Below are 12,645 nucleotides of genomic sequence, written 5' to 3' on the forward strand. Positions count from 1 at the left end.
TTCCTGTAAGCTCTGCCTTAACCGCACAAACCTCTAACACTTATGATTTTAAAGTGTTTGAGGCTTGTGCTGATGAGGACAGAACTTGCAGGAAACACTGGCACATAATATGAGGGATCCAACATTTTGGAGGAAAAAAAAAAAAGATTGCACATAAGAAAGGGAATAACTTTAAAGTTATTCTGGTTCATTCTGCACTTCTAGATCCTCATGCAGGAGTCATCAGGAGACCAGCAGTCCACCACAAATGTGGTACCTGCTCCGTTTGTAGAGTGAATATTGATATTTTAAGATGTTTGTGCATCCAGGAGCATGGGAGAAATATATTTTGAACAAATTCACCAATTGTAAAAGTGCTGGGGTAGTGTATGTGGTGTTGTATCCATGCAAGTTGATGTACACGGGAAAAATTATAAGACCACTGAATGAAATAATTTTGGAACACAAAAATGCAATTAAGAGAGCTGCAATGGACAAACCTTTGGTTCAGCACATAAATTTGAAGATTTGAATTTTTTGTGCTGTGTATACCATACCCTGCATGGAGAAGAGGTAACTTGGACAGCCTGCTTTTGCAGACAAAACAATGATTGATTTATAGATTCCATACAGTCACTCCCAAATGGACACAATCAAGAGATAGACATTTCTGTATTTTTATGATTCTGTCGCCTTATTATACATCATATTTGTGATATTTAAAGATCTGTTTTATACCTTGGTCATCATGGATAGATATGAATTTATCTTACTGGGGTTTTAAGTTGTTTACCTGAGATTTTTATTTATGTTCTAACTTAGATTTCCCAGTTTTATCATCATTTTTAAAAAAGTATTAATTTTGTTATTTATGGCACTCTAGATAACATATTCGATCAAATTCTGAGATTCTGAGTCGGTCTGACCCTATTTTAGACAGTTTTATCAGGTTTCTCAGCTTTTTTTATACATGTTTTAACAGTATACTATCTATCTTTTAACAGTATACTACTATCTTTCCCCTCGCTAAAAGGCGTTATCTATGTGGGAAAATTAGGGAAATCTATTTTCTTCAAAATCACTGAGCTTTGGAATAACCTTCCTGCCCTGCTGCGGAATCTGGGCTCCTTCCAATTATTCTGAAAGCATCTGAAAACTTGGCTATTCTCAAAACTGTAAATCTCACTACCCTCTTTATAATCACTAATTCTTATTATGTTTTTCCTTCCTTATATTAAAGTTCCTGTAAACCGTGCCGAGCGCTATCTTTATGGAGAGGATGCGGTATATAAACTTTTAGGGGTGTTTCCTTATTCACACCTGAAGGTTAGGCCTCTCTTACGTCATAAAGCCTGATCCATTGTCTGCAAGAAATCTTTCCAGCATGAACCATGAATGCAAGAAGAGAAAGAAGAAAACATCTTTGCTGTTTATGGCTGATGCATTCTGGGTATGTACCAGAATTGTATTCTAGTCAAGGACATCCAGCTATGCCTACATGCTCAGTCTGTGTGAATCTTGGGGGAGACATGGCTCCTATGCTGTTCTTATTGACAAAGGCACCTCTGTTTCACAGCCTGTGCGAGACTCTATACAGAAAGGCTATTCATCTAAATTCTGTTTTTGGATTGGTCCGGAGAGGTCATCTGATGAGCCAAGTGGAATGTGCCTAATTATTAATTGATTCTGTGCTAGGATGTGAGGAAGCTTGCATCTTATCATAGGTGTTCTCTGCACATCTTCTATAATAATTAAGACCTGAAAAGTTACTTCTTGTGACTCTCTGCTTGAGAGACAGAATCAGACTTTTATACATCTGGATTCCATCACATAAAGGAAACCTTTGCTGCCAACCTAATTTACAGCTGTTCCAGTGACCAATGGACTCTTGTTCCTGTACCAAGAGAATTCTTATCTTCAGTGCTGAGTAGAAGACGTCTTCCCTTTCACCTGATTCTGTGCTACGGCCTAATCGGATGGTGAGAATAAGGAATATGTCTTTTCAGCTGGGTTAGAGAGAATTCTATTGTCTTTGGGACAAGGACGTGAAGTATCTGTGGTGATAAGCTATATTTTAGTTGCTGCTAATCAGAAATTATTATTATAAGGAATTATCTAGTGTGTGTAAGAATTAGTATATTCATTCATTTACTTAGGAATTATTGTGTAATAATTATGTACTGAGTTTCATATATGTATTTGGATATGTTGTGAACAATAATTAGTTTATTATTTACTGCTGGCTTATGAATTATATTTTTTATATTTCTAATAAAGTATTTCTCATAGCTTGGGTCTCTGTGTCGTGGAAGTAGGCAAAGCTTGCTGGACCTGGATGAGATATTATGGTCTTCTCTAGAAAACTAAGACAGGCACGTAACATGTTTATGTAACTGATTAGTACAACCATAAATCTTACTACATACTTAAGGTTTAGTTTTTAGTTTAGTTTCAGGTTTCTTTTGTGGTTGGAACACACCATTGAAGTCATTGGAACATATAAGACCACCTTTTAAATATTTTAAATTGTTTTGAGATATTTTGAGTTTCTGTCACAGCAATTTGTGGTGGTATGGTCTTAATCCAGTTTGTTTGGGGATTTTTTTTTTTTTTAAGATCCCTTCCCCTTCCCCAACATTTTTTATTCTAATATCCATTCTTTATATGTTTTAGTGGGTTCAAGTTTTGGCTGATGTTTTTAGTGTGTTTTGAACTAATTATGCATACATTAGACCTATCTTTGAGATTTAAGTTAGGTTGTAATTACATGACTGCCTGATTGCTAATCTTCACGCAACCAGGCACATGCGAGTAAGTCCTGACCTAATGTATTTCTTTTTATATCATTCTTTAGAAGGTTTATAAACTTCAGGTTTGATTAAATTGCTTACTGCATTTTTTATTGAATATACCTAGTGCAGCCTGGCTTTGAACCGAGATGTACAGTATAGTTTACCTTTCTTTTACTTTTCTTATTTTAAGTTGTGTAGTGAGTTATATATGTTGAGAAACATGAGGAGCTTCAATGAAGTATTTTAAGTATCTAGTCCAGGCACGTGTTATGTTGGTAATGTGGTCAGTGCACATCATCTGTCTTTCTTTACTGTTTTAATCAGTTGTATTTGCAGTTTTGGTGTTTTTAATATGTCTTTCACCAGCCTGGTAAGCTTTTATTTCTCTTTTACACACACACATAATGTTTGGTTTTACATTTGTAGAAAGTATTCATTAATTCATATTTATCTCTAATGTTTTTTTTATTGTTTGAGATTATGTATACTCACAGGTTTATATTTTTACAGTGAATGTTCTATTTTATGAATTGTGGTTTCATTTTTAATTTATATTTGGTTTTAAATTTGCCCCTGATGCAGCCATATAGGCAAAACATGGCCACATCGGGCATATATTTGTGTTCCTGGGACTACTTCTAATAAAGACTTTAATATTGGGATTCTGTTTGGTTTACTTCTTTGTTTTCCTCGACAGTGGATCTAATGGACCTGTTGCCTTTTTGTTTTCTCATTCGGATGCAATACAGCTGAACGGTTCAAATGGTTGCACAATTGCAGATAGATAGAGGTCAAGGGAAGCAAGGCTTATACCTATGCAAAATTCCACTTAGCAAATACCAAATACTGAGCAAATGAGGAATTCTTCATAAATTCCCCCAGGAATATTAGTATACTAGTCAAGCAGGCAATTTAGAAACTTTTATTTTCAACATTTCTCATGGACACCCATATCACTAATCTTACAATTAATACTAATGAAACTTGACCTTACTGAAGCTTTTTTAAAAAAATAATTTTTATGGCTCAGCAGCTTGCTGCTGCTCGATTTTGGGCTTCCAGTTCTAGTGGCCTCAGTTCATCTGGAATAAGATGTCATAAACTCTTTCACAAAGCTTTTGAAGGCTTTCCCTTATTTATTCCCCATAGAGCCACTGCATCAACAGCCTGTTTTAGAGAGACAGAACGCATCACTCCTTTCAGAGCCCCATATATATGGCACTCTGATATCAGTTGATCAATATCACCAGCAATCAGGATCTCCTCCGTGGAACATCTAAATGTTGCGCTTGCATTATTGCTAGGATGCCAATCTAAGTATCAAAGTAGAGTCTACTTTATGGCAGCATTCCTAGATAACTGGGGCAATACAACCAAAGACTTCTGTAACCACACCAAAAAAAAAATCCAAAGAAAAATGTAGTTTTACCTTGTCCAACAGCAGCATGGATTTTCTCCATGTCAAACTTGATCCTCGATCTTCCTGGTGTACTCAGCATTTTTTCCCAAACCAAAGTTACATCTTTTAGACATGGAGTGATTTCTTCATAATCAAGTTTCAGGCGTTTGTTTAGTAAATCGTTTTCAGATGCTGGCAAATGAAATGATTAACATGTTAAGTCAGAAATTATTGCTGCTATTTCAGCATTTTGAATCAGAGACCTAAAAGCAGAGCCAAAAGGAATGGAGCCTGGACATCCAGGCCCTGATTCTCAAAAAGTGCGTCCCGATTTTAGGCAGCTGTAGGCGTCTTACAGCTGTCTAATCAGCCAATCGGGATGCACGTTTTAAAAAAAAAAATGCTCCCCAGGCAGGCCTGAAGGCACCTCCGGGAGCCTAGGGAGACCCGCAAGACGCCTAAGCTCGCCTAAGGGTCTTAGGCGAACCTAGGTGGCCCTACGCGTCTCCCTAGTAGAGGAAGAAACCTTAAAAATGTAGGCCAGCAAAATGCTGGTCTACATTGTAAGTAGACGCAGCTGCTATACTTATCGCGGCAAGGGATCTCTCTCTGCCGCTATAAGTATAGCGGGCCGCGGCCTGTCCGATCGGATGGCCGCGGCCTATCCGATCGGATGCCCCCCCCCGACATTACCGATCTCCCTCCCACCCCGACACTACCGATGCTGGCAGGAGAGTGCCCAATCCCTCCTGCCCGAAGACAGCGCACCCCCCCCCTCCTGCCCGAAGACTGCACACCATCCCCCGGCGCTAACAACCCCCAAACTAACCTGTTCTTCGGGCCAGACGGTTCTTTCCCGTCTAGCCGGTAAGCCCGCCTCGTCGAAATGAGGCGGGCTCGCCCCTTCCCGGCCCATCCCGCCGAAGCCTAAGGCCTGATTGGCCCAGGCTCTAGAAGCCTGGACCAATCAGGCCTTAGGCATAGCGGGTCCGCCCATCCCCACTAAGTCTAAGGTCTGATTGGCCAAGTGGGGATGGGCGGATCCGCTATGCCTAATGCCTGATTGGTCCAGGCTTCTAGAGCCTGGGCCAATCAGGCCTTAGGCTTCGGCGGGATGGGCCGGGAAGGGGCGAGCCCGCCTCATTTCGACGAGGCGGGCTTACCGGCTAGACGGGAAAGAACCGTCTGGCCCGAAGAACAGGTTAGTTTGGGGGTTGTTAGCGCCGGGGGGTGGTGTGCAGTCTTCGGGCAGGAGGGGGGGGATGTGCCGTCTTCGGGCAGGAGGGATTGGACACTCTCCTGCCAGCATCAGTAGTGTCGGGGGGGGGGGCGGTCGGTAGTGTCGGGGGGGGGGCATCCGATCGGACAGGCCGCGGCCCGCTATACTTATAGCGGCAGAGAGATCCCTTGCCGCGATAAGTGTAGCGGGCCGTGTCTAATCTAACCCGATTCTCTAACCCGCGTCTGTAACATGGACGCCGGTTACAGAATCGGGGTTTAGTTTAGGCCGATTCTGAATAGGACGCCTCTCCCGGGCGTCCTATACAGAATCAGGGCCTCGCCTTCAATATAGGCGGCCTGCCTGGGGAGCATTTTTTTTTTTAAAAAACGTGCATCCCGATTGGCTGATTAGACAGCTGTAGGACGCCTACAGCTGCCTAAAATCGGGACGCACTTTTAGAGAATCTGGGCCCCAGTCTCTCAAATGTTCCATTTTCCTTTTAAACTTTTTAGAAATTTTCATTGTTTAAAGAACGGTAGTACAGCATAATTCAAACACAACACCAATTTAATGCAGCAGATATTTCAAGGTTGTAGCAATTATGCAGCATATTTTCATATATTTGCATATTAAATTGTGCAAATTGACAACAAATATTTAAAAACATAATTTCTACTATTTCTTATGTACCCAATTTAGTCATTTTATTGTAGGGAAAAATATATTAGTCACTGGTACCAGGAACAGAGGAGGGGAATAATAGTGAATAATAAATAGTATCTGAGAGAGGGTGAAATAGAGGGGATCAACAGTCATCAACATTGCCCACAAATATAAAATCACTATTCACTCTTATGCCGATGACATACAACTATTGATCCCACTAGGTAAGTCCCAATCCATCCAACTCACCAACTTCTGCCACTATCTTGACGACATGAAGAACTGGATGACAGACAACAAACTCCAACTAAACATCTCTAAGACCGAACCCCCCTGGATCAGAAAGAAAAACACCAACTTTACCCGCCCAACGCTATTCCTGGGAATCCACCTCCTTAACGGCAAAAGACCAGGTTCGCAGCCTTGGAGTGGTACCTGTCTCTCTCCTCCCACATCTCAAAGGTGGTAGTCACTTCTTTCTACTACTTATGCCAACTCCGAAAGATCAAACCCTATCTTTCAAAATCAGATCTGGCCCAGCTGCTCTATGCCTATGTGTTCTTGATGATGGACTACTGCAACTCCATGTTCAACAGACTAACCATGAAAGACCTGAAACACCTACAGCAGGTGCAGAACTCAGCAATCTGCATTCTGTACAACCTCAACATCTGTGATCCCATCACACCAGTGCTCTGCACGGTCCACTGACTACCTGTCAAGTGCTGTGCCTTTAAGGCCCTAGTAATAGCACATAAAAGATTCCACCACAAAACCCCAGCCTACATAGCATTCAAGCTATGACCATACATTCCCAATTGCTCTATCCACTCTGACACAGAGATACTCAGCATTCACCCAGGAAAATCACTCAAACTGGAAACAGCAAGCAAACACTCTTACAGCCACTTTCTTCCTCTTCTATGTAACCAATTACCTACTCAGATCAGGTCACTGGACTCACTGATGGCCTTCCGAAGACCTGTGAAGACCTTTCCTTTCCGCTAACAATGCTACTGTCTGTAACCTGATGTCCTTATATAGATCACTTGTTCTTTGTAGATTACTATCTATAACCTCATGTCCTCATCTTACTCTGTGAATGTCTTATTGTAACCTGTTCTGAGCTTTTTGGAGGACGGGATAAAAATCTAAATAAATAAATATTTTGAATTAACTTTTCTTAAATACAGGTCTTTGCTGAAAACCCATCTCTTCCGCACAGCTTTTCACTTAGATAATACTTGAAATATTATACCCAGGCCTGGACAGAGACACCATAAGATATATTGTGCTCTCTTGTCTGATCTGCCATGAATGTGGTTCTATCCTATATGATTTTAAAGGCATTTTTTTCCATATATATAAAATGTTATAATGTAAACTGCATGGTTCCATCTGTGAAAAAAAACAGTATATTATGCCTAAATAAACAATGATAAATTATGAATTTGTTTTATTCTTTAAGTGTTTAAAAAACAAAGACCATACGGTTCATCCAATCAACTCAAACTGTTATAGTAAAAAAACTGGATTAAACTTTTAGGAATATAAATTGATTACTATATGCTCTAATACACTGTGATGCTTTGCAATAATGATAACACCCTTTATGGCTATCCCTAATGCTAACTTTGTTATAGATAATAGTTTTAAAAAGTTCCAGCTAAAGCAAAGTGAACAAGCAAAGCTGGCTGGACTCCCATCATCCTAATTCATACTCAAACAATATAGATGCCTAAGGCAATTTTTGCAAGATATAGCAATAATAAAAAAAATATTAGAAACACAATCTCTCTATTGTACAGCTCATGGAAGACTGGCAACAGCAGAAATCTCAAACCTCATAGAAAAAGGAATGCAGTAGTTTCAGAGTCAGACTCACAAGTTTTAACAGCTTCATTACAAATTTGGATATGAAAATGTACTTTCAAGGAAGCCAGTTTTGATACAGTTAGAAAAATGCTTAAGTATCAGAAAATGCTCCAGGTCAAGGTGTTTCTGTGTTTGGTCTTTATCAGAGACATAGCAAAGAAGGGCACTTCCAAAGACAGGTACGTTTAAAAAAAAAAGGTACGTTTAAAAAAAGCAGCTTTTGAAGAAGCTTATTATGTACCGAACTAAAATCATAGTGATGAGGCTTCCAAGTTTTCCTTTGTTAAACAATAAAGAGATAGCATTAGAATATACAGTCAAACCTCGGTTTGCGAGTAATGCGGTTTGCGAGTGTTTTGCAAGATGAGCAAAACAATTTTGCAAATCGTGAAAAGAGGCCCCCAACCTGTGAACCGGCATCGCCCCCTGCCCACAAACACCAACCCCCCCCCGCGAACAGGCATCACCCCCCCCTGCCCAAATTGAAGGCTTACCCCCCCAATTTGGCACCAGCACACAGCACCAATCCAAAGGAAGTGCCGGTGCCCAAAGATCCTGCCTCTTGCCTGACTGGGCCTTCTGGCTCCCGCCTCTCTCTGAGGCTTCTGCTGGGGTTTTTTCTTTTTTTTATGGCACAGATATTTTGCTTGTATTACACACGCAAAATATCTGCCCGATTTAAAAAAAAAAAAAAAAAGACCTCTCCGACAAAATGCCCCCTCTCCCCTGAACCAAAATGCCCACCGCCATCGCAACCTCTGCAAACAGAATGGCAAGAGAGATTCCCATCCCCTCCTGCCATCGGCCTCTCTTCTTCCCCCCAAAACAAACGGCAGGAGGATTGTCCACTCCCTCCTGCCACCGGATAACATCTACTGACCCCCCTGCCCCCTCCCCATACCTTAAGTTGGGAGCAGGAAGGGTACTCAGTCCCTGCTGCTCCTTCGGACTCCAGCAACGGATGAACTGTGAGCCTCAGACCCCTCCCCGTTGCATCATGTGATGCACGGGAAGGGGCTTAAGGCCCCGATTGGCTCAGGTGCTTCAGACTCCTCCCGTGTACCTATAGTATCCCTGGTAGTCCAGTGGTGAATCGCGGCATCTGCCGCGAGTTCACGGCAGCCAATCAGCTAGTGGCTCTGCATAGGCAGGAGCAAAGGAACGTTGCTCCTGCTGCAATTCACTGCTGGACCACCAGGGATACTAAAGGTACACGGAGGCAGGAGGGATGTAAAATTCGGGACAGGAGGCATCCCTCCTGTCCCGACCACCGCTGGACCACCAGGTCTCATGGCAGGCCCGGCGGAAGCCTGCAACAGGTTTAGGAGGGAAGTGGGTCAGCACTGACCGGAATATAAACCGAGGCCTTTTTTTTGGCCCCAAAATCTCGGTTTACATTCAAGTATATACGGTAGTAGGAAGATTCAATGCTATTCATCCCAGGGACAAGCAAAGGCATCCCCCTTGCCTATCTTTTGTTTTTTTTAATGTCTTTATTCATTTTTAAAACTTTCAACAAGTTTAACATAAGATACAATCATTTTATACTTTAACATCACTTAAAATACCATCAAAGTTTAACTCACATCAAATATCCCTCCCCCCCTTATATCCAACAATTGTACTTAAGCATAATATTACATAAAATATTCCCTCCCCCCTCGGACGTATATGAACAAAGGGAGAAAATAATATTCATTATGTACAATATTTTGTTAATAGCTCCCAAACATCCCTAAATTTCTTAAAATGCCCCTGCTGTATGGCTAGTACCCGTTCCATTTTAAAGATTTGGCATATTGAATTCCCCCCAAAATTATAATTCAGCCGATCCCAATTTTTCCAATTTTTCATAATTTGCTGTATGGCAACCCCTGTCATGATGAGCAAATGTTTGCCTTATCTTAATAGCAGTTCATTGATTTTTCATCCAGAAACTTCTCCAAACCTTTGTTAAACCTGCTTTTTCCACATCCTCTACCAATGAGCATTGCTGATCCAATAATATGGGCACAAACTACACTGACCTACGTTGTTGAGGTAGTTCCATTTTCAAAATACAGAATTCTGATATCTACCAGCGTGTACTATCACTGCAGGATTTCAGAGTTATTTGACAGTGTTCCAGCCCTATCATGTGTGTGTCAAGGAACCAGCTCAGTTGGAATAAGGATTCAAATCCAGTGACATTAACCTTAAATATCTCATTCTCTGCCTACTCCCCCCACCTCTGTCTTTGCAGCAGCCCTGCACCAGAACTCCATACCATGGGTCCTAAATCTGGCCTTCAGGTGTCACCATTGCACAAATGATTTCCTCCCTTGCCTCAGGGGATATGAATACTACCTACTCAGTATTCCAAGTCCTAGAAAGCAGAAGACCTAACCCACGAATGGAACTCAAAGCTGTGCATGGCAGTATGCAATACTACCGCAAGTTCTGACTATACATATGCCTTTGAGGGTAAAGTCTAAGCTATACAATGTTCTGTGTAGCATGCTTATATTTCACAGCACATAGAAGGTGCTACATGAAACTTCAGGGGCAAGAATGTAGAGTATCCAAGGAAACCTTTCTTCAGTTGTTTGTGTGTTTGCGTGTGCATGCGAGTTTGTGTGTGCATTTACATATTTGCGTGTGCATGTTTGTGTGCGTGCTTGCATGTGTTTGCGTGTGCATCTGAATGTGTGTTTGTGTGTGTGTGTTTTGTGTATAGCCCATTTCTGTGAACCATTGCTTTAATGCGAATGAAAAGTTATTTAATAACTGATTACCAAAAGAGATCTAACTCGTATGCATTTATACTCCCCTGCAACATGATTGCATGGCTGATCAACTTTACAACAGATCAGGTCCGGGGAAGTCTACATATAGAATCTTAAGGCATCGTATTAGACAAAATACAACTAATGCATTGCAGGAAAAAACTAAAGGATAAGAACAAGAAAACAGCAAAAGCGAGCTGGCCCCAGCGCAAAATACAAAAAATATATATTTTTTAAACCTATAGAAAGCACATCAGGCACTTGACTGACCTTGTAATTTTTGGTTTTCCTTCTCCATTCTAAGAAGCAATATCTGTTGAAGGATTGCTTTCTGCCACAGCTCACGGATTTCCCGTGATGTTCGGCTTCTTTCTTCTACTCCCAGCTTGAAGGGGCCATCTTCAAAAACGGGCTCTAGAGGAGATCTGGGAGGAAGCTCTCCCAGTTCTGAGCGATCTAACAAATACAAAGAGAAAACAACACGATTAGATATGCCAGTAGTTTTTGGCCTTGAGCCATCATTACCTTGAGAAGCATAACATTTTGGAGTGTCCCCTCTGTGTTTCCCTTTATTACAGCATTAAACAAAAGAGATGCCACCCAAAATTAGTGCCCAAATGTTTGAAAAGGAGAGAGTATGAATGCACACTCACCTTGCTTAAAGTATGCTTAACTTCCAAAAGTAAACTAACTGGTTATTCATCCCGATACACTGATGAGCAGCCTGTACTAAGTCAACAGGAACTGAACTATACAAAGATCATGAATTACACGTGGCAGGTTTGTATACCTGGAAGGACTCTTGTGTAGAATGTCTAAGATTGCTGCATCTGTTAAAAATCTAGTGTACTATAGCAACAGGCCTCATTTAAAGGTATATAAACATTTTCAACAATCCAACATCTTTTCCTTTCATAGGGTCAATGTTTGGTTCAAGTGCTGGAAAGAAAGCACTTGTCTACCTAAAGTAAGTTTATGCTGCATCTTACAGTAATGTTTTAACAAGCATTAATAGAGAGTTATCTGCTTAGTCAGTGAACAGGCCCCCACTAAAAATGGGGCTTGCATTCATGCCTGTTAGAAATAAGGATCTTAGATAGTAAAAACTCTGGACTCGGGAGACAAGAGAATATCTACTATTGTTTTTATTAATTTATAACCCGCTTTTTACAGAGCAGTTTACAATAAGAATATACAGAGTATTTAAAACACATGTGCACACACCAAATATGATTAAAAAACACCAATAAATCAGTGACCAGCGGTTACACCATTGCAATAAACTCAGTCCCCATATTTCATATTGCAAAACAAATGTCTTTTCAATAACTTCTTAAAAGTAGATAAATTTCCCTGCTGTCATATATAATAGAGAATGACACGGGGAAAAATTTGTCCCCGTCTCCGCCCCGTCCCTATGAGCTTATCCCCGTCCCGTGAGCTCAGCCCCCGTCCCATCCCCGAGAGCTCGGTCCCCATCCCTGCAAACCATCTGATCCCATTTGCACAAACCATCTCCCTTCTGTGTTCCTATTTCTAATATCTCCCCTCTGTATCTGTATACTCTCTCCTGTGTCCAGCATTGCCCCCCTTTATCCATATACCATCCCCATGTATCCCCCATGGGAGTGGTTGGGACTGCAAGTGTGAAGGACACCTGTCGCTGAAAGATGAATGTTGGAGTGAAGTTCCATTTTCAAGATAAGTCTCTTTGTGCGCACCTGAATGGAGTAATTTCATTTTAAAACCTTGTTTGATATAAGTGGGAGCATTTTTATGCCTAAATGACATGACTGAAAGCAGCCATAAGCGATTGGTTCAGAAGTGCTGCTACAATAGTTTGCTGCTTTTTTCTCTCCCTTGCTGTTTGTGTAACAGGGTTTTAGATGGAATGCCCCTCAGTGACCACAAAAAAAACATTTTTTGTACAGTTATTTGTTTGTTATCCTT

General features: G+C 41.1%; 1 protein-coding gene across 4 annotated transcripts in view; it reads right to left on the minus strand.

Annotated features, from left to right (window-relative positions):
* TBC1D1 (TBC1 domain family member 1) overlaps positions 1 to 12,645 on the minus strand; it is a 322,295-nt gene that overhangs the window by 103,090 nt on the left and 206,560 nt on the right. For all 4 annotated transcript variants that reach the window (XM_033947569.1, XM_033947560.1, XM_033947546.1 and 1 more), the window contains 2 exons: positions 10,966 to 11,151; positions 4,201 to 4,362 (listed from right to left, as the gene is read on the minus strand). In XM_033947569.1, the coding sequence (XP_033803460.1) occupies positions 4,201 to 4,362; positions 10,966 to 11,151 (348 nt within the window). The remainder of the gene's footprint in view (positions 1 to 4,200; positions 4,363 to 10,965; positions 11,152 to 12,645) is intronic.

This window comes from Geotrypetes seraphini, chromosome 1 (assembly GCF_902459505.1).
Source record: "Geotrypetes seraphini chromosome 1, aGeoSer1.1, whole genome shotgun sequence".
Lineage (NCBI taxonomy): Eukaryota > Metazoa > Chordata > Amphibia > Gymnophiona > Dermophiidae > Geotrypetes > Geotrypetes seraphini.